We start from the raw sequence: 22,826 nt of genomic DNA, 5'->3' as shown, positions 1-22,826 counted from the left end.
CAAGGATGAAATCAGTCTACTGACTCTTGGGGTGCAAAAATGCACCAGCTGTTATATCCTCGCACCAGCAGGTCTTGTGTGTCCCTGTGTATGTGAGAACCCCAGGAACAGCTTAAGCAGCTGTCCTGTTCAGCAGCTCCCAGCTGAAGAAGGTGGCTGGGGGTTGTGTAATTATCCCTTCCCTTGCTGCTTGCCTTCTGCCTGCTGCAGAGTGGAGCTTTCTACATTCCAGGGAGGCAACAGCAACAAAGATGTTACCCTCACTCCCAGTAGAGAAAAGGCTGGGAGCTGGGGGCGTGTGCTCTTTTCCATCGCAAGACCTCGTCCTTTGAGTCCTGACACCTGGCTTGGCTCTGGCTCCTCCTTGGTAGCTCCCTGCTGGGGGTGACTGCTGCAAATTGAGCAAATGTTTGCTTTTGCTTGTTGGATGTTTTGTTGGTTTGTGTGGTATGACACGGAAAAGCTCTGTGATGATAGGGACAGGGGGAAAGACGCACACAGCTACTTTCACATGTGCTAAAGCAAGATACTTGGTACTTGTGTATTATGACTAATGCATGACTAATTCCTCAAAAGTAGGAAGAATCAGACCTAAAAGAAAAGGAAATGCTAAAGAAAAAAATTATCCCAGCTAGATGACATTCTTTCAGTGGTCAGATGTCCCTGATTCTGGCTACAGAGATGATTTACAAACTGGACAAAGTAATGAAAAGTGAGATTTGATTAGAGCAGGGTGGTTAATAATGTGATATATGCAACTAAGCGGCATACCTACTTTCTCCAGGGCCATCAGGAGTGTTCTGTTCCTGGAGTTCTGTGTGGGCAAGCCTGGCAAAGTTGCTCAGGCCTTTAAGTTTGTGCAAGTTGTCACTATCTGCTAACACAAGTGGGAGTCGTGAGAGGTTAGTTTGATCTCAGAGTGCAATAAGGACACAAAGGGATTTCAGTTTAAATCACAACAGCAATGATGCACCTTTATTTTAGTGCCAACAACAAGGGTTATGCAATAGATGAAAGGGAGAGAGAGAGAGAGAGAGGGATAAAGAGGCAAAGTAAAGAGAGAAAAAAAGGGGGGTTATGGCTACCAACGGACAAGATGGGGTCACTAGTGTCTTCTTCCGTGGGGAGATCTCTTTCAGAAAGTAACTTAGGGGCAGTTGGCCAAGAGGTGGGGAGATTCACAGCCCATTGTGATAAGACCCATTGCTCAGGGAAGCAAGTGTAAGGTACAGAACAGCCCTCTCCTCACCAGTCCCTGCTCACCAGCAGGAACGAAGGCAGCACAGCGAGCACACCTGCAAACATCACTTGACAAGCACCCACCTCAACCAGGCCAGAACCCCTGTACAAAGTTTCCTGGGGTCTTCAGGGTCTTAGTCTCTGTTCTTGCGACGATCGTGGGACAGATAAGGGAAACTTCGGACTGTCCCTTACAGAAGTGCAATAGTGTTCTGAGTGTTGGCATTGCCAAATGCCACGGGGCAGCTCCTCTCCCTCTCCCTGCTGCCACCACCATGTCCTCTCTGCTACGGTTACACCCCAGTTCTTTAGAGCTGAGACTCACGTTCGAGTTTAGCTGAAAAGTACAAGTAAAATAATAATGTAGTGCCATCTACTGTCTGTAAATGGTTCACCTGCTAGGGCCGGGTTTAAGTGGAGGCATCCACTGGACCCTTCAGAGAAAGTGTGCACACCTAGAAGAGGTTTGGTCTTGACCCACCACTGAGGTAGCTGCTATTAACTGAAATAAAACTGGAGCATGGTGAATAAGTACTGACTTCTGGTATACATACGTTTATCTTTTTTCTTCTTGGGGGTCCCGCACCCCCCGCTGCTGGCGGCTGCTCAAGTGGGCCAAGCCGCCCGGCCCGGGGCCAACATTTATCTGGCGGGCCGCAGCCGCGCTCCCCGGGTTCGGCTGTCCGGGCAGGGCGGCCCCATGGGCGGGACTCTCCGCGGCACCGCCCCCGGCCCGGTCGCATGGACTCGGTGCTGCGCAGCGCCCGCCGCTTCCCCCCGCGGCTGCTGCGGGCGGCGTGGGGCCCGGCCATGCAGCAGCCCGAGGGCGGCGGGGGTTGGTTGGGCGCGCTGCGCTTCGATAACCTGGCTCTGCGTTCGCTGCCCGTGGACGCCTCGGAGGAGGGCGGCCCGCGGATCGTGCCCGGCGCCTGCTTCGCTCGGGTGCGGCCCAGCCCGCTGCAGAACCCGCGGCTCGTGGCCATGTCGCTGCCGGCGCTGGCGCTGCTGGGGCTGGAGGCGCCCGCGGCCGACCCGGCGGCGGCGGAGGCCGAGGCCGCGCTGTTCTTCAGCGGGAACCGGGTGCTGGCGGGCGCGGAGCCCGCGGCGCACTGCTACTGCGGCCACCAGTTCGGCAGCTTCGCGGGGCAGCTGGGCGACGGCGCCGCCATGTACCTGGGCGAGGTGCTGGGCCCGCGGGGCGAGCGCTGGGAGATCCAGCTCAAGGGCGCCGGCATCACCCCCTTTTCCCGGTAAGGCCCGGGCGGGACGGGGTCGGGGCAGCCGGCGGGGCGCGGTGCCCCGTGCCTGGCTGCGGGGAGGACGGGCAAGGACTTGCCGCCTCGCAGATCGCATTAACGAGGGGCTGGTGCCTTGCTGAGGATCATTCCCTGAGGCAAAGGTCATCTCTTAACCCTCGTGGTTGTTTTGTTTTGTTTTGCTTAACTTCGGCATCGGCGAGTGTAATGCTTAAATGCTAGATCAGGAGGTGGCAAAATTTTCTGCTGGAAAACAGGAGCGTAACTGCATGTCACTGCGTGGTGCAGGTGACTTCTGTCCCTGGTTATCCTCCTGTGCGGGTTTCCCCCGCTGGGAGGATGCAGACCGTGATGACAGTGGGGAGAGCAGCGTGTAATTGCTGCCCTCGCAGATGGTATTTAAATGTGAGTGTTTGGTTGTGCTGCTGCTCCTTCTCCCCACTCCTCCCAGCTGTGGGAGGGAATAGCAGAAAAGTCCCCAAAATGTCATACTGACCAAATCCCTGCAGGGGATGGGTATCTTCGTTAGTCACATTAGCCTTTAAATACTTTAAATATTTCAGGATTTTTTTTTTTTTAATTTCCCATATTTTCTGTCCCAGCTCTACACAGGCTTGGCAACACCTTAGTTTCATGTATGTGGTCCTCTGAAGGTCTTCTTCAGGTCTGTGAGAGTTAAGGGAATCACAGTGAAAATCCCAGATATGGTGGTAGCTTTTTAGATCTGCCCTGGGCTGTTCTCCAGCTTGCCTGTGGCTTTGGAAGTGCTGGGAGTGTGGGCTGAGAACCACCTGTGTCTGTTCCTTTTGCTTAATGTTTATTAAATAAGCTAGCTTGTTATCTTCTGTCTGTTTAGTTGGGTTTTTTTTAAGTGCAGCTGTTGTGTGTGCTCATATTTAGGACCCCATTTCTAGATTGCTTACCCAGAAAGATTCGAAAGAATATTTTTCATTATATTTCATTTAGTTAAGAGGAAACCATTGACTTGATGTACAGTAAAATAGCTATAGTTGTTCAAATTTTTTAAATCTTTTTAAAGACTATTGCATCAATAAAACCAACACAGTTAATGATTAGAAGGGATATGTGTACCTGGAAGGTTTACTCTGTTATGTGTGCTCTTTATTTCAAGTTGCTGTGTTCATCTAATTGAACTTTATCAGAAGTTTGAAGGTCCAGCTTTTGTTTTCAGATCTGCCACTACTTTTTTGTGTGACCACGGACAGAGTGTGCTACTTCTAGGCTTTTATTTCTCTCTGCTACAGAGGAGACAGGAGTTCCTGCCTTTATAGCCTAAAAACCCTCTGTGTCTTCCTGCCGCAGACAAGCTGATGGCCGGAAAGTGCTGCGGTCGAGCATTCGGGAGTTCCTGTGCAGCGAGGCCATGTTTCACCTGGGAATACCAACAACACGGGCTGGCACCTGCGTGACGTCCGACTCCAAAGTCGTTCGTGACATATTTTATGATGGGAATCCAAAAAATGAAAGGTGTACAGTTGTTCTGAGAATAGCCTCTACATTTATAAGGTAGAAGCCTATTTTGTTGCTTGGCTTTGTTTTGGTTTTTTTTTTCCCCTTTAAAACTAAGCAGTCTTTTAAAATACCATCTTAAGCATATTTCTGTAGCAGCAGTGTTCATATGTTTCTTGTTCTGGATGTTTGGAATTTCTTTTGCTGGGCTGTAGGAATCTGCTTTTCTTGCCCAGTAGATGGGATGGGCTGCTGTCTTTGCACTGAGACAGATAAACACTAGGGATGCTGGCCTGGTGGAAAGAAGAAGTTCTGCAGATTTAGGAGAAGAGATTTTTCATGTGTATTCCTCTACAGAATACATGATTTTTTATTTTTTTTTAGTTGTAGTGGTGGATTATAACTCTATCCTTAATTCCAGTTCTGAAGTAGTACCATCAAAGTTTGGATGTACTTTCCCTGCCTGAGAAGTGTACGAGGTTACAGCTCCAGCAGAAGCTACAGCCATTAGGCATTTCAGGAAGTTGCACTGCTTCCTCTAAGGCTACAGAATATTAGGGGGAGGTGAGGTATAAGGAAGATGTGATTTCATATGTATGTGTGTATTTGTGTGCATTTCTCTGTGTGTTTACATATCTGGAGAATATATCTGGTATGCTTGATGTACAGTCTAGTATTTAAAAGAAGTCCAATATTTTTATATATTTTAGGATAAAAAAATTTCAGTAGAAGGAGTTGTAATAAACTTCAGTGAGGTGGTGTTCAGTACTGGCAGGGTTGGTCAGTTTTGTTACATGTGGATGTAGGAGCTTCCTTTTGACCAATTCGCTGAGCCTCACCACGTTCATTGTAGGAATCTTGCAGATCTTTTCTCTCAGCCGCCTGAAAGATTGGTGTTAAGAGATGGTGTGCTGTTGTTAGAACAGCAGTAAATGTTTTTATTACATACAATATCAAATTATGTTAATAGTATCAATATTTTAATTCTAAAACATGTTTTTATTTTGAAACAGATTTGGCTCTTTTGAAATTTTTAAACCCCCTGATGAATACACTGGACGCAAGGGTCCCAGCGTTAACCGGAATGATATTCGAATACAGATGCTTGATTATGTGATCAGCACTTTCTACCCAGAAATCCAGGAGGCTTATTCAGACAACACTATTCAGAGGAATGCTGCTTTCTTCAAAGAGGTAAGGAAGATCAGACTCTCTTCATAAATCTATACCGGTCATCTTTAGGAACTTCATCTGCAAGCACAGATGACCGGAGTCAGTATCATTCAAAGTCTGAACCTTTTTCTTTGAAGAAAGCTCTTTTAGTAGATAGACCTGCTTACTGATGAAAGTAGTGTTGATATTGATCTAACCAGTGAAAACAGTTTAACCTTCCTAATAGTAAATCATTATTTCCCTGCTTTGGGAGAGCTTCCAAAGACTTAGCTCCATTTTCTGGGACTGTCTTAGACTGTTGAGAGGAAGTTCTGGCTCTGAATGTCAGATGATGAATTGATGGTGCTGAGACATCACTTGCAAGGCATCATTTTGTAAAATACTGAGAATGCTGAGTCTTATTTTCCAAATTACAAACAGGAGTGTTGTCTGCAGATCATTTTAACTTCAGGTATTAGAACTGAAATGTTTAAAGGCAGTTGAGCATTCTTCTAACTAGCCAGCAAAGAGAATAATTAAAAAATACCAGTGTCTAACACTTGACTAGTCTATCTAAAAGCTGTTGTGGTGCTTTGAAATCTGAAATTATCTGGTAAGGACTGATGGAATGGCTGTAGAACAATGCACTTTCATAGCAGACCGATAAGAGGCCAAAATAGCTGACATTCTATGGTTTGGTTTCTTGCTCCTTTTTTTTTTTTCTTTACCACAACCTTTGCATGCTTGCATTAGTTCTTCAAAGCAAGCTGTGGATTGGTTCAGCACTATATTCCAAAGAATTTAACTCTGCTGGACAAGTCCTTTGTGTGTGAACTGTTGGGGTTGATGAGAGCTGTGGGTTTGCACTCACTCTGTGTGTGTCCAGCTCTGTAGCTGATGGCATGTTTACTTCCTGATAGCAGAAAAGTCATGGGACTTGGGGATCTTTGTGGATGTGCATGTGTATGCCCTGTCCTGCCTCTTTCTGCTTTTGGCTGCTTTTCCTGGCCCAGTTACTACTGGTTTCCTTCTCCTTCCTTCCACCCCTATTCCTAGTATTCTTTTCTTGTTTATCCAGGTCTGTTTTTTATTTGTTGTGCTTCTCATGCCACTGACTGTCCACACTCCAGTCTGTGCTATCATTGCCTCCTCATGTTTTTTCTCATCCTTAGTGGAGACTTTACAGACTTTTCTCTCCTGAAAATCACCCCATTTCATTCTCTAAGTGAGCAAGAACATCCATGAGCAGGCAACTGCCATCACTTCAACTCTATCTTGTTTTATCATTCTTTCTGCACCGTGGAGGAAATGGAGACAAAAAGTACAAGTGATTGCATTTTACAGCACAGTCTAGAAAGCAGACATCATTATCTTTACTTCTCAAATAATTTGTAGCTGTTGTTTAAATTTAAATGAGCATATCTTTCAGCTGACGGTCTTACATATACACCATGTTTGCCTTCTAGTTTGGCTAGCTATAGAAAAATGTTGATCAAAAATAATAAAGATCAAAGGGGATGCAGAGCTGTCTCTTTATCATCAATATACCCATCTTTGAGTGGCACTCAAGCTTTAGTTGCTTTTGGACACTCTTATTAGGGGGATTTCTTCTTACCAGAACCCTGGTGGTGTACAGTGCATCCAAACATGCCTTAACACTGGAGTGCTTTTATCCCAACTCTGGTGGCCAGGATTTTTTCATTTTTAAATTTTACATTTTCCTGGCACAGAGCCATTGTACAGGGTGTGCCTCTCTTACTGGTTCATGGCTTAAGTAATCAGTTTTGGACGCATGTAGGTGGCTGCTGGCTTCCAGCTGCCCCATGAATCAGCATTCAGGAAAAATGGGTAAAGTATCTACTATGAGAATATTGGAAAAATTAGAAGTGTGGGACCTCGAGGTAAACCGAAAGGTTCTGTTCCATGCATCATTTATGGTTTTCACTACCTGTCAGGGCAAGATTTGCTTAACTTTTGTTCTTTACTTGACTGTGTGTGGTTTTTTTTAAAAAAACAGTAGAAAAATTCTGGATTTGAACACAAAGGCATAGAAACATCTAATGAAACAATTCATAGATTGTTTTTTGAACCTTAATGAAATACACTTACACTGCAGCATGGAGCAAATAGTCGTTTTGAATTTCTGTGCATTGTTAGCTATTTGGGAAGAAGAATGATTTTGTCTATGAAAATAATTTTATCCTAAAGTTTTAGCTAGTGGCTATGCAAAATTTTTACTTATGGCAATTTAATAAAGTATTTACAACTAGTTTTATTTAAAAACCATGTAGCTTCCTGACTTTTAGATTTTTAGTGTTGTAATTGACAGGTAGGTTAATGTATTTAAGTAACTAGGACTGCTTTAAAATATTATACTACTTATTTGAAGGATGGAGCACATGCAGTGATTTTAGTCAATTCCATAAAAATAATTCCCCATTAAGCAGTGGAAAATGTCAGATGAAACATGCATTCCATGAAGAATTGCATTTAAACAAAATTGTCATTCTTGCAATTTTTTTATTTAATCTTGTAGCCTTATTTCCAATCTCAGAACATAGAGAGACATGCTTATCAGTGCTAAAACTTGTTTGCAGGGAACAGCTTTTTTGTGTCAGCCCTTTAACCTCCCTGTAAATCACCCATACATATGGGGTAATCCAAAAGAGTACATTTGCTTATGTGATCTCCTGCCTGTAGTTACTCTTTAAAATTAGCAATAGGCAAAAGAATATATTTGTATAGTGACTAGAGTAGTATGCAAGTCTGATGTCAAACAATTTATCTTATTTCAGTGTACTGCCTCCAGTGCATTTGAAAGCTGTTCAATTGGCTGGCAAGTCAAGCATGAGAGAAGAGGAGGCAAATGGAAATAGGAGGCAGAGAAACAGGGGAGTTACTGACAGGAGGAGAGAGGCAAACTGTCCTTAAGATGTTTGTGTGTATGGCATACTGCCAGAATCTGCTCAGTTCAGACTAGGAATATACTGGAAATATATGAAAACATGAATATATTGGAAATACGTTGTGATAAAAAATAAAGAAAAGTCCTTTCTTTCAGATAACCAAACGGACAGCGAGATTGGTTGCTGAATGGCAGTGTGTGGGGTTTTGCCATGGCGTGCTGAATACAGATAACATGAGCATTGTTGGACTGACCATTGACTATGGCCCTTTTGGGTTTATGGACAGGTCAGTGTGGCATTGTTGTTTGGAATGTGCATATGTTCTTGCTATGTAGGATAATCCTGGTGCTTGTGGTTGCTTTAATATTTTAACGCTAAAGTAGATTTTTTAATTATCTTTACAGCAAAGGAGATTAAGGTAATTCTAGTTTTCCTGTAATTCTTCATGTCAATGTACTTTAAACTGTGTTCACAATGTCTTGGCTGTAAGACTTCTTGTAGCTTCTGGCTTTGGGAAAAGAATCAAGGAATGTTTCCTTTCAAATTTTTTAGTTCCTAGAGCAGACTAAAATAATAAAAGTACTACTTCTCACTGTATTAGTGTCCAGATAACTGGAAGAATACTAACCATTTATTCTCTTGTAGGTATGACCCTGAGCACATTTGCAATGGTTCTGATAATACAGGGCGCTATGCTTACAACAAACAGCCAGAGATTTGCAAGTGGAACCTGGGGAAACTTGCTGAAGCTTTAGTTCCAGAGCTGCCCTTGGAAATAAGCCAACTGATCCTGGAAGAGGAATATGATGCAGAATTTGAGAAACACTATTTGCAGAAGATGAGAAAAAAACTAGGCTTAATCCAGCTGGAACTAGAAGAAGATAGTAAGCTGGTGTCTGAACTGCTTGAAACCATGCATCTCACAGGTTGGTGAACAGCACAGAAGGTGCTTGTTTAATAGCCTATCTGAATCTATTACCAAATCAAAATACAATTTATATCTTGACCTTAAAAGAAAGCAGCCTTGTGCAACTCTATTGTTATCTGAGAGAAGAACAAAAGGCTGAAAATAATTACCTTATTGTGAACTGTGGGGTAGTTGTTGCGTTATACAGGGCCCCTATCTCACATTTGCACCCTCACTGAGAGAACAGTTTGTTTGCCTCTTTAGAATGGTGACCTGTACTGCTGTGGGAGGAGGTAGGAAGGAGGTGTGGGAACTGCTTTCCTGCTGATTTATTAGTTGCATTACTCATGAAATTCTTTTTTTTTTTCAGCTGGAGACTTCACAAATATTTTTTACTTGCTGAGTTCATTCTCAGTAGACATTGATCCTTCAAAATTTGAAGATTTCTTAGAAGAGCTTACAAGTCAGTGTGCTTCTGTGGAAGAACTGAAAATTGTTTTTAAACCACAGATGGATCCACGGTATAAATTATACTGCTTAAATGTTTCTGGCTTTTGCTTTTAGTTTTATTATAATCATAATGAACTCTGCATAGTATGTAATATTTCACTGATTTTAAGACTGGAAATGTCACTGTTAAGTAGATGCATGACTTCCATCTGTTGGCTCTCGAGTTAAAGTTACCTGAGCTTTTGATTGTTTTTGTTCCTTTTGTTCCCAGACAACTGTCAATGATGCTGATGTTAGCTCAGTCTAATCCTCAGCTGTTTGCATTAATTGGAACAAAAGCTAGTATAAATAAAGAATTGGAACGCATTGAACAGCTCTCTAAACTGCAGCAGTTAACAGCAGATGATTTACGTAACAGAAATAAAGGACACTGGAAGGAATGGCTGGAGAAATACAGGTAAAGTTTCTCAGTATTGATAGCACTATTATATTTCTACATTTTGAGAACAATGTGCATGTCCCATAAAAGACACCCTCTCTTAAATATAGATTAGGAGGATGGGGAGAGCATGCAGCTCAAGAATATTATCTATTGCCATGATCAGTATCTTTGTTGCTGTGAAAGTTCAAGGGTATCTTTTTATATTGTTTTACTAGATTTTGAGGTAGTGTGAGGGTGTAGAAATCACCTAGCATCAAATCTAGTATGACAAGTGCTTCAACAGTGTTGATGTTGCTTCTGACAGAGACAATTCCAGTTGCGAACTTTTAAGTGCTCAGTAACTACAACTGACTGACCTTGAAGCATTCTGTCCTTTGAATTTTTTTTTCCAAAAGAAAAGTCTATGTGTTAATACAGAAAGCAAGTATGCTTAATCAAAGAGTAAAAACAGAAATCATGGCCAGGAAAACAAAGGTCCAGACTGTTCCAAAGCTTAAAAACTTACGTGTTAGCAGGAGATTTTTTTTGTAAAAAAACCCCTGAATAGAGCATTATTTTTTTGTGCTCTGTGGATTAGGTCAGATCTTTCCTCACCTGGCTGCCTGTGATCTTGTTCAGCAGGGCTGAGAGCTTTAGCAAGTATTACTGATAGAAAGTACTGATATTACTGATAGAAAGATTACTGATAGAAAGTACCTCAAACTGCCTCAGTTGTATTACATCTCTGAGTTTTTGCCAGAACAGCAAAAGCTTTAACCAGTAAACAGTATAAAAATAGTTGAAAGACAAAACTTGAATGTATCAGTCATTGCAGAACAGACCATATCCCATGTCTTGATCTGACTTCAGAGTATAGAAAAACTGTGCTGTGCTACTTCCTCAAGCTGTGTCAGGACCTGCTGTCCATAGTACTGAACAGTTTTAAGCTAAGTGGTGTTTTATATTATGTTGTCATGCTGCATTTTATAAACTGAGAGGATTATAGATGATGTAGTATTTTTTAAGAACTGTGAACAAAGTATCTCAAAACAAGAAAATGTGTCAACTTCTACATGTGGTAAAAACCAATTATTGTCGCCTGCTTAATTTCAGAGTCCGTTTGCAAAAAGAAACAGAAAGCACTGGTAATGCTGATGCCTGGAACACTGAGCGTGTGAAGGTCATGAATTCAAACAATCCAAAATATATCTTGAGAAATTACATTGCCCAGAATGCAATAGAAGCAGCTGAAAATGGGGATTTCTCAGAGGTATGCTATTATTGCTCTCTCTCTCACTCTCTCTCTCTAGGCTTGTGTGGATGTGTAGTTGTGCTGTTAATGACTGACATTATATCAGGCAAAATTCAGTCTGGAATCTTGGGCAGTAAGGGGATTGGGAATTCACTGTTCAGGAGGTCTCTATTGTTTTTATTGAAACTGTAATTTTAATGACTGAAGTACAAATAACGGAATTAAAACTCTGAATCTGAACTTCACCAGCTTTTATAGGCTGACCTCAAGACACACTGCTTTTACTGTCTTGAGAGTGGCTTGGAAGGGAGTTGAGGATTAATTTACACTTGTTCCTTTCTGGAAAGTATTATCTTTTAAATTTTACAGCTTTAACCTGTGGACTTTCAGCATGTGGAATATTACTTGCAAAATATGGGAAAATTAATTTATTTTGAGAAATTATATAAGAATTTGTATTTAATATTTGCATTTCAAGTTATTTGAATCCCATACAGGTACAAACTCAGCCAGGTACAATTTTACAGTTTGCATCTTATGTATATTGTTCATCTGTTTAATATTTGGCTTATCTGGAGTTCATGTATTAAATACAATATACTTTATTTGGCATGGGGTTCTCCATATCATTTTGCTTTCACTTTCTAAATTCTTAACAACTGTGCTTATGTTTTTGCTCTAGGTAAGAAATGTACTGAAACTTTTAGAACATCCATTCGAAGAAGCAGAAGGTTTGCAGGAGGTAAAGGAAGATGCAGAAGAGGAGGGAGCAACTGCTACAGCAGCTGTTTGTTCTCAAGAGACCAGAAGCAGACAACCATATTGCAGCAAACCTCCGCTGTGGGCTTCGGAGCTCTGCGTTACGTGATCTTCATAACCGCCTTGTTTCGTTTTTTGCTGTGAACTGAAGACTCTGATCCTCCTTCAGCAGTGAAGAATTCAGCAAGGCAAACATCAAAGTGCTATTAAGTTATTGAAACAGCACTACGTTTGGATGCATCTACAGCAGTCTTCAGCTGTGCTTAATTTGAAGCAATTGTGGATCATTGGAACAAACCAGTGACAATCAACAGCCTATACACATCAGTAATATAAATGTTTAAAGACCCAAAGTCTTTTCTTTATCCTCACTAGTAAAGTAAAGTAAGTAAAAAGCAGTATTTTATGTTGAGGCAGGCTGAACTTGAAACATCCAAATGGAGTTGTTGTTATGTGAAGACAAAAATAGCAAGTCAGGAATCTGATCTGTTTTTGTCTGATGTCTTAACTAATAGTACTTCTTAATATTTGTTTACTGCTCTCTCTATGCAGAAACTTATAGTCCTCTTTAATGGAGGAACAGATTCAGTGTTGCTTGTTTGAACTATGTTTCATTTAATTAAGTAGTTAATTTCTTGTGAACCCTCAGATTGGTATTAAATCATTATCTATTTTCTGAGAGTGTGTACAGGCTAGAATTTTTGGGGAGCAATTGAATTTTTTTAAGAGCAGAATTAAGGGAGATTACATACATTTGCACTTGAAAACTTGGTGATGAAGTTTATTCAGTTTCAACTGAATAAACAACACCCATAAATATTTGCTAAACTCAGGAGAGTAGTTTGTAACCCAATTGCCTTGGGCAGGATGCATAAGCCAAATTAGCGTGAGCCTTAAACTACCCCAGCACTCAAATCCAGGTTTGTTGTGTATTTATTTCTGTGCTCCTAACAGAATCTTACTGTTGCACAAGTGTGCAGGTGTGTTACTGCTCATCACACTTATCAACGGGGTTCTTCCATTCTTTCTCTATTCTTGCACCATTTAATTTGCTTCCATGGTCTTCAAAAATCTTCATGCTGGAAGTTGGCCATTTAGGAACATGCTATTTGAGCCTGGGTAAAAGATGATGGAGGATGTGGGAGGAGAAGAGGAACTTGCAAGTTACTTAGAATGTTTCAGTTGAGGTTTCAGGGGGAGGTTGGTTGCCCTTACTGCCACATCATCAAAAGAAAGTTGTTCTGCAGTTAGTTGTTATTTAGCTTTCTGAACTTCTCTTTGAAGGACTGTGTCACTAGTTCAGACATCTGAAAGGTTTGGTTTAATGCAAAGGCTTCTCTTTCCAAAGAGATCACTGTCCCACACTGTGACTTACGTGTCTTCAAGGAAATCCTTCTACCCCTATGCAAACTTGTTTTCAGCTTGGGTTGAACTGTGGTTTTTTTAAGTCTGCCTCAATTTGAGCTGTCAGCAAACGGGGAGAACAGTTGGACTGTTGCTTATCCATCTGTACTAATAGTCAGTTTGTCCTCCTCACTGTCACAGGACATAGGGCATGCTTTGCATGTAAATATTCACTCTGTCTTGGAGCTGGAGGAACTGATGATCTCTGACAACCACAGCATTTCCTGTGCAATTTTGGAGTCCTTACAGAAAAGGACAAGCTAAGTATATTACCTAGCCCGTGGATGAATGGTGTAGTTGAAAGAAGTCTTCTGGAAATAATCCATTTTTGTGGGAATTTGAGGCTTTCATTGAGAATTATCCTTCCTTTAAATTTGGGTTACTGGAACCAAACCATTTAATGGAAACTAGCAGAAAGTCAGTGCTGGGTAAACAGGACTGCATCAGGTAGGGAAAGTGTTGGCAATTTGAAATATACTTGAAACATCCTCTTGCAGAACCTGTGGTCTCCTACAGTGTGCCTGGTCAACAAGCGAGTAACGGAGGGAGAAGTTGCTTCAAACTGATCAACATAACTGTGCTGATTTTGTTTCTCAGTTTGTATCTTTTCTGTTGAGATGCAGAGGGGAAGAGAGTTTTATAGGAGCTCTGTCCAAGCTTTTTGCTTAACAAAATGGTGTAAAAAGTAATGATTCCTAGCCATGCCTAAGGGATCAAGTCTTTTTAACAGCACTGTGATAATAATTTGGGGGGGTTGAGTAGGTCTCTATTAAAAGTGGTATAGTGAAGGAGAATAATATTATCACTGTGTGTTTGAACATACAAGCATTTGAATTAACTTCCAAATTACTTATTATATTGCCAAAATCATGGAAAGAGATTGTCCTGGGGTGACTTTATGATACTGATATCCCCAATCGTCTGGTTTATGTTATATATTAAGTTCTGCACCTTTAAGACTGGCTTTGAGAGCAAGAGAGGGGGAAGAAGAAGCGCGCAGTTTGTGTTAAGGAAAAACATCACTCCCACACATCCCGCTCCTGGCCTGTGGTGTCTGCAGCACGGACAGACAGCGGGACAGAGCTTCTCTCTGGCTTTTAGTTAGTTCTAGCTAGCTGAGGCAGAGGAGTTCCCTGGACCTTTGTTTTTTCCCAATTTTCTTGGATCTGTGCAAGCCTGCTCCTGGCCCCGGGAGCTCACGCCTGTGGCCCACCGGGGCCTGGGCCTCGGCACTTTCCAGCGCCGGAGGGACTGATAAGAACCTGAGCGAGCCGAGCTACACCACATGAAAAGGACTTTTCTTCCTAGACTTGTCATCCCATCGAACAGCGAGAGGTTTTATTATTTAATATTATTCAATTTCTGTTAAATAAACAGCTTTTTCCACTTCTCTCCAAGGAATTTTTTTTTCCTTTCCCAGACCAGTTGGTGGGGAGGGGCATTTCCCTGGGGAAATCCCCATTTGGAGTTTTCCTCCCTAATTTGCCCTAAACTAGGACAGAGATACTTTGGAATAATTTACTAGCAGTTACCTTACCCTTAAAAGGGAAAATGAATGTTACAGTGAGAAATGCAAATACAGTGGTATTTGCTGCTTTGCAAATATTCTTTGCTTATATGTTGATCAGGTGCAAGAGGTCTAGCAGGGTTGGAATGATTAACGCAGCCCCTTGCTGTGGCTGCTTTGATGTGCTGCTCAGTAAAGTTTTATGTGTAATAGATGTTCACCTACAGGTAGAAACTCAGAAGGTTTTCACATGTTCCAGCTGCACTGACGTCCAACTGCTCGGTTCCCCAGGGCGTGCAGTAATATCAGTGCTTTGTTTGGAGAAACATAGTGATCCAGAGCCAAGTGGAATGCTTGTGCTCTTCCAGCACACTCATTTCAGCAGGTGGGTCATAGTTTGATCTCTGATGATAGTTTCTTCTGTTCTTGTTCCTGGAGCACTGTGGAAGCAGGAGGTTCTTCAGCACAATGAGGCCAAATTTTGTCAAGAGTAGAATGTTATCACTTAGTTCTTCAGAGAGAAAGGAGTACAGCTTATATAGCACTTGGGAATCTAAATACTTGAATCATAATTTGCTTCTTGATTTTTACTGCTTGTATTTGCAATAGGCTCTGAAAATAATATTTATTACTGGTCAAAGATTCTGCTTATGTAAAACCCATGGAGTTGTGCTCAAAATGAAATGATCTCTTCTTATCAAAAGCTTTCTGTGGAAGTACTTGATTAGACTTAGCCTGTGGCTAAACTGAACTGAGATCCTCCTGGAGATGAATCTCTGGGTAGGTTCAGATGATAGTGGGACTCCTTTCATGACTTGGTAAGATTTCACTGTAACTCTGCTTCCTGAGCTTGTAAACCTACAGTTGCTGAATGTTTGTCAGCTCTTGCTTTGGAATGTTGTGTGGGTCGTTTGAGGGGGTTTTTGTTTGTTTGTGGGAAATTTTCTTCTTGAGAAGACTGAGCTAGAACAGAGGCTAGACAGAATTAAGAATAAAGTAGGTATTTATTGAAAGGCCTGAAAGAATACCTTGAGCAGTACAAGAGCCTGGCCAGGGCTACACCCAAGATGTACCAAAATGGTCACAAAAATGAATGACTGGTCATGAAGTCTCACATTTTTATAAATTTTGGTCCATCTGCATATTGGGGTTAATTGTCTAATTACACCTTCAGATTATAAACTCCCATCTTCCTTGTTTTCTCTCTTCAGTCCCACATTGTTCATACTTTTGGGCCTGAAACTTGTACCGATGCTCCTTGGTCTCAAGCTAGAGAAGGAATTGGCTCTGTCTGCCTACTCTGTGAAGAGAGCTCACTAACACTTCATATGAAGCTCAAAACTACATACCTAGGCAGCACAGAATATGAAAAATATGAAAGCTAAAACTTAAGGCATCAGGATGGGTTTGGGTATTTTTTCCAAATAAGTGCTACAGATTTGATTATGTTATTCAAATTAATAAAAATTGCAATTTTAATATTGTTGTTCATGCCTGTTTCCTCAAAGTTTTACTGTTAACCATGCTGTTTGCAGATGTGAACAGGTATCACATCCAGTGTATGATCAGTCTGAATTCTAAATAATGCTGCCACTACCTTGCTTACATGGCTACATCTTGTCATTTGGCTTTTTCCTTCCTGCGTTGGCAGTGGGAGGTTTTTAGTGTGCAGTGATAGTTCTCAGTTCTCAGTTCCTTTCACCTGTATACAAATGTTGCATTTGGTCCTGCCACTTCCCCTTAACACCTCTGTTTTCCCTCACCATGGCATCAGCTGTGGAGCTGAAGGATACAGCTACCCTGTGTGGTACAGGTACCATGCCATATAAATCAAAGAACACGAGGAGCTGTGATAAAGCTCCAGACAGACACGACTACAGACTGCACCATTTTTGTTCATGCAATTCTTGGAGCAGATGCCTAATTAACAGGGGAGCAGAAAATCAGGGGGAGAAGTCAGGTTTTTCTAAGCTAAGTGTTCAAAATCTCTTTGTACTCCTTAGATAAAAGACACATCAGCAAGGCTTGATTCTAAGCAAGAATTTTTCATATTCAAGTCTAAAATGGAAAGCTAGCAGAAAAAAAAAATCCCATGCTTAGCACAGGGAGCTGAAAATAATTGCTTGAAAGCTGTCAAGACCTAGAAACAGTTGCATCTTTTCTTAAAACACACATAATATAATGACACGTTACCTTGTTTAAGTTCTTTAGTAATTTTTTTCCATCCAGTTCCTGTAATACCTAGAATTAAACAGAAAATATACAGTTAAGATATATTACCCAAATGTAACTGAAAACACCTAAAACACTCTTAAGCCCCACAGATATTGTGATAGAACTTAAAAATATCATCCCAAATAGAGATGATGGTCTATGATAGCCAAGAAAATGCTGAAGGCCTTTGACCACATGACATGAGCTATGTGCAAAGGCTGAGAGAGAGCTGTGACTGTTTCTTTCCTGGAGTAGGGGAAGCTCAGCGTGGCCTTATCTGTGAACTACCTGGAATAAAAAGATGGAGACAAACTCTTCTCAGTGGTGCCATGTAAAAGAAGAAAAGGGATGGGTACAAGTTAAAATGGAGAAAACTTCATTTTCAACATAAGTATTTTTTTGTGTTAAACTGTGTCTCCTAAAGGGAGAGCCACCACCCAGTGGTACTGCATTGGAATAGCCTTCATCTTGGCAAACAGGAGAGAGGAGCACTGAGTTGAAAGAACAATGAGAAGGACCACCCCCCACCACACTCCCCAAATTCCAAAACCAAGTTTTTTCAATCATGTACAAGCAACAGTAAAATCCTGGGGAAAAGGGGGGCCCCTAGAATATGAAATGAGACACAGTTGCAGAAGGAAGCAGGAAATCTAATGCCTAGAACAAAAGATGACCTAAACATGACTAATCCTAAGCAAAGCTGTTGTAGTCAAGGTGTTGGATGAAACCACTTTCCCTGGCTTGTGAAGCCTTCACAATGACCAGAAGATCCATAGGACCCTCTGCAATGTGTGCAGATGAATCAAGAGAAGAAAAAGGTCTTGTTTGCCTCTTATTTATTCCAGTAAGATTTTTGTGCTTCCTATCCCTGCCAGATGAAAGATAAATAGGTGGAAATAATGCCAACCCATGGATTTCTGAACAGGAAATGAAAAAGCCTTTGAATGAAAATACACCTTTGAGGACTCTGACAGTGTCCCCACTGTTCTCCTGGCCCCCAACCCTCTGGAGAAGGCATCACTGCTGACTAGCCCAAACCTCCTGGGCAGGCACCTCTCACTGCTTAGCTCTTCAGGCAGTAACATACTGGGTGACTTGCAGCAGTCACCATCTGTCATTCTGGTTCAGGAAGTGATGTTGACTTTCTGCTTACCCAGGGAACTTCTTGAGCACAGGGTAAGTTGGATCCTCTAAGACTCCATGAGATGATACTCAGGGTCTAGGAGCTCAACTTCAGAGCAGTACTGCTACTCCACACAACTGCTCTTGCTACCCAGAACTTTTTGACTGTCAGAACAGGCAAGGGCAGTAAAGAGCCTTCTCCTCTAGTTTGACCAAGTTCCATTAGAAGAGATGGAATCCATACATAAGGTGCCGTCTTACAGAAGTGGAACTACCACAGAAGCCATAACTTCACAAGTACATAAAGCACAGAAGTACTCAACAGAAGTCACTCTTTCACTCAGGGAAACCAGCAACTTCAAAGTATTTCCAGCTTTAGGCCAATGTGAATGCATCAGTAAGTTTCAATCAAAACCTAGCAGCGTAGACAAAATATTTCCAGTAGCACTCAAGGTTAAACAGTATGGGCTACAATCCTTGTCACATACCTGGCTGCAGAGAGGAGGGAGAAGATTTTTTTATTAAGGAGCTGAAGAAGAAAGAAAAGCAGCCTTGAGTTCAGAGGTCTTCAGGGAGACACAAGAACATGTCATAGCCTACACGTAGATGTGGCAAAAAAAAAACCTAGCAGTTGAAAGACAACTAAAATACAAGAGTCCAGCTGGAAAATGAAATGGTGCAGGGAGCTGACATTCCTTTTCTTACATTATGTAGGGAAACTGGATTAATAAATCCACCAATTCACCCTGGTTGCAGCTAGCACAGTTCACTATTCTTTTCCATGTCAAGACACCCACATTCATTTGCAGCAGCCTTTGGCACAGCAGTTAGAATGGAAGCTTGACAGTTTGTAAATATAACAACTGCCCTTGAGTCCCAAAATCTTCTTGCAACACTTGCAACAGACAGACATTCCATGCCTCAGGCTATACACTAAGGCCCCAGTTTCCAAATTCTGCTACACAAATCACTAACAGTACTTCCTATTTATGATGCAGAGAAGCAAGACCAGGTTCTAAGACTTTCCTGAATACATTAAATATTGAGTGATTTGAGGCTACAGGCCATGATAATTAGTCTCAGTTGTTCCCCAATTGGTGATTTCAGGAAGATGTCTCACAACAGAATGTGTAGCTCCATTTAGGAAGACAGAGGATAAATTCACAGCAGGGAATCTGAGTCCCAGACACCAGCTTTCTACTTTGACTGAGAGAAATCTGGCATGCTGAGATTTCCAGTTTTCTCTTAAGAGAACCTGGTTGAAATGGTAAGAAATGTGTAAGTTTTCTGTGGATTTAGCAGTCTTTTACTCACCCTTATTCAAGGAAAAAAACTCTAGAATATGATTCAGTATTAGAGTTCAAAGGGAATCCCAAGAAGACAAACTGTGTATAGTGAAAAGTGAATTATCCTCAGCTCCTCTGATGACAACAAACTAAAAGTCCATAGCTTGTAATCAAGGTCAGAGAGACCTTCAGGGGACTCAGTCCTACCAACAAAACTGCAGTAAGAAGGAGAAATGCTGATATATAAGGAAGCCCCAAAACTAAGAAGCAAAAACCCATGAGACATCAGTAAATGAAGACTGGGGAAATGTCATACATAATGGTTCAACAAGTTTCTTGAAAGTATGCACAAGGCTGTGAGACACTTGCTCTGGAAAAAATCTCTATGGGATATAAAGAATGTTCAGTGAAAACAGGTAGGAGTAGCTTTTCTCATCCCCAGTACACTTGAATATCATGCCCTATTAACCAAAACAGGATTTGTGACTGCCTTCCCACTTCTCTTGACAGTATCAGTACATTACAAAGTTTGACTATCACATGCAGTGGTTTTCAAAATATCTTCAGCTATAATTAACAACTACAGTTGTAACAAGAGCCCTAGTTTACTGGTTACAGTACAAAACAAAACCAAACCCAGCAAAAAAACGCTTCATCCAAGCCACAGATGTAAGCCACATATGTAAGCACCTTAATTGAGCTAAAATCAACCACTGTCTAGAGGTATTGAGAAATTCCAGTGCTCTCACTGAATTCTGCAGAGACCACAGGCAGTCCTCTTCACTGTTTCATGAGAAAAGATACACAGCAAGTGGCCAAAGGAAAAGGAATTCTGCACAGCAAAAGATCTGGGGAGTATAATTTTTGTTGCAGTCTGATGATGTCAGCCAGGTATCTGTCACAAAGAGCTTGGCATCAATATACCCTGTGGATTTTCCACCAGTTAACTTGATGAATACCTTAAATGAAACACATCACAGTCCCCAAAGCAGCATCTGATGTTATGAAGGGTCTAAAGCAGACAATAGTTACACCAGTGTATTGCTGTCAAATCCTTACTTTTTGGAGTGCTATGTTTGACTTGCTGTAGTAGCATGGGAAAACTCTCAAAAACAGATGGATGGGGAGAGGCTTTTTGAACAGCCTCTATTCAGAAAAATACAGGAACTGAGCTCCCTTGGCTCTCCAGAAAACCTTATCTTAAAATTTTTCCACAGAAACAGGTAACTAGGTTCAGGAGTCACTGAAAGGAAAATTTATGACCAGCTTACTGAGGCAGAGGCTAGCAGATAGCTCCAAAGGGCTTCAAAGCTATAGTTTTTTTGCTGGGCAGTAGCTTCCATTCTGGTATTTTCAAGTCCAAGGCTTGAAAAGAAATACATGTCTGCATTTTTGCCAGAAATCTACCAGAGCATCAATTCCAAAAAGATAGTGCAAAATAAAAACAAGAGCATCCTTCAAAATCATAATAATTTGCTATGATGCAACAAGGCTGTGTATCCATCTCGTGGTTTCCACCCAACCCTTGCAAGTGACAGACACCTTGCCCCACCGTGTTGTTATTTTACCACTGCATGAGTTCTTGCAGTTGGTTTATAGCAGTTTTAATTGCCAAACATACCATCAGCAGGTTCTGCAATTCCCAGGCAAAAGCTGTTGCTTCTCTTTACATGATTCCTGACAGTCTTCCAGCCACAAATGCAATGGTCAGACTGAAGATGGTTTTCTTCTTTCTCCCACAGCTGTAAAATCACAGTAAGAATCGACTATCTTCAGGTGAGCTTTTATACAGAGGAGTCAGCTGCTTCCCGAGGAGTCACATGCTGCAGATACCTGCCCTCTGCCCAAGGAACTGTAATCATCTCAAGTACCTTCAAAGCTTTGCTTCTGCTAGCAGATGAACACAAGCTGTGTTACTTCACCATCTTTTACAGCAGCCTTTCCCATCCCTCCACGGATTTCCTAGAGCACAGTTCTAAGCACTGACACTGCTGCTCTGACCCTTTTGGTGACTTAGGATGCTTTTTGTACTCACTCGTTGGTTCCTCCATGAAAACATGAATTTAAAAGTTCATATTTCAGTAGTTTTCACAAGTCCCTATCAAGGATCAGATTTTAAATTATTTTTGTTTTAGAACACCCAGGCCTTCATACCTCATTTCTCGGAAAAACACTGTGACATGTGGTCCCTGACTCAGAAAGTAGCTTACACTATCCTTGCAGGAAAACCGTTTAAGCATGGCAAATTAAAGCAGGGACAGAGAGGGGGGGAAATGCAGACAAAGTTATGAAAGCATTCAGACGGGTACGGCACGGCTCGGCTCGGCACGGGGGGCGGGCGCGTAGCCACACTTGTAGCTGTTCGTGGTGCTGAAGGAGGTGACGCTCCTCGGCTCGGCACGGCTCGGCTCGGCACGGCTCGGCTCGGCTCGGCTCGGCTCGGCTCGGCTCGGCACGGCTCGGCTCGGCTCGGCTCGGCACGGCACGGCTCGGTTCCACGTGAATGCCCCGCTGGTCGCGGGCTGCGGCTCCGCCCTCCCCGGCACAGCCGCTCCGCCCGGGGCGCGGTGCCGCGGGATTTCGGGGCAGAGGAAGCGCTGTGGGTAAAGGCTGAGGCTGTGGCAGTGGGGAGCGGGAGCGAGGAGCGGGACAAAGAGAGGGGCACCGGCGCCGGCCGGGTCTGTTTAATGCGGTCTCCCCCAGGGTGCGGAGCCTCCATCCCCGTCCCGCCTTCCGCGGGCGGCGGGGTCCCCCGCCACAGGATCGATGACACAGGATAAGATTCCCGACGCTCTCTGTCCCGTCCCCGGTTTTGGCTCGCGGCTCGGATGCCGGGTGGCGGAGCTCCCGTTTCTCCCCCGACACCGGGGAGGTTTCGGCCGCGCGGAGCCAGGGCCATCCCGGAGGGTAAGGGACACAGCCGGGAGCAGCTCGCCGCAAGGCTCGGGGAGTTTGCTCCGCTCCCAAAGGCTCTGCCCACCACACGAGCGCTGCACAGGGACGCCCCACGCCAGGCGGGAGCGCCCGGGCCGGCCCCGCGGAGCCGCGGGAGCGCAGCCCCGGCGGGGCCGCTCCGCCCGCCCGGGAGCGCCCGCTCAGCCTCGGTGAGAAGGTTCCACCTCGAGGGCGCTGCCCGCAACTGCACCCGCGGAGCCGGCCCCGCACGGCTCGGCCCGGCCCGGCTCGGCCCCGGCCGTGCCACCGGGCTCCAAACCCCACGGGCAGGATGGCTGGTTCGTCAGGCTCCTGACATCAACCAGATCTTTTCCAGCTTCCCATTTCATGCTAGTCTGGACTACTTTCCTTAGAAGGAATAACATTTTTCTTTGCTTTGCCCAGGGCTGTCTCATCATTGAGAACATCACTGCTGGAAGGAGGAATTCCAGGAGTTCTCAAATATTTCCAACCAGTGCTTCCATGATCATCTTTTTTGTGTGTTACTGCTTGCCGCAGGACTCAGACAATGCTCGATGGTCTTTCT

At 43.0% G+C, this 22,826-nt stretch overlaps 1 protein-coding gene across 1 annotated transcript; it reads left to right on the top strand.

Moving 5' to 3' along the window:
- Positions 1-1,980: 1,980 nt before the first annotated feature.
- Positions 1,981-16,150, top strand: SELENOO (selenoprotein O). The gene is made up of 9 exons (XM_014249110.2): positions 1,981-2,489; positions 3,819-4,022; positions 4,979-5,159; positions 8,179-8,309; positions 8,669-8,949; positions 9,301-9,451; positions 9,652-9,837; positions 10,915-11,071; positions 11,736-16,150. The coding sequence occupies exons 1-9, from the start codon at positions 1,981-1,983 to the stop codon at positions 11,928-11,930; spliced, it is 1,995 nt and encodes a 664-aa protein (XP_014104585.2). The 3' UTR covers positions 11,931-16,150.
- The last annotated feature ends 6,676 nt before the right edge of the window (positions 16,151-22,826 follow it).

The sequence above is a fragment of the Pseudopodoces humilis genome, chromosome 5 (genome assembly GCF_049639895.1).
Source record: "Pseudopodoces humilis isolate 2021_Gansu_Grassland_sample_001 chromosome 5, ASM4963989v1, whole genome shotgun sequence".
NCBI lineage: Eukaryota > Metazoa > Chordata > Aves > Passeriformes > Paridae > Pseudopodoces > Pseudopodoces humilis.
Note: the sequence above shows the minus strand (reverse complement) of the source record. Positions and strands in the feature narration are given on the sequence as shown.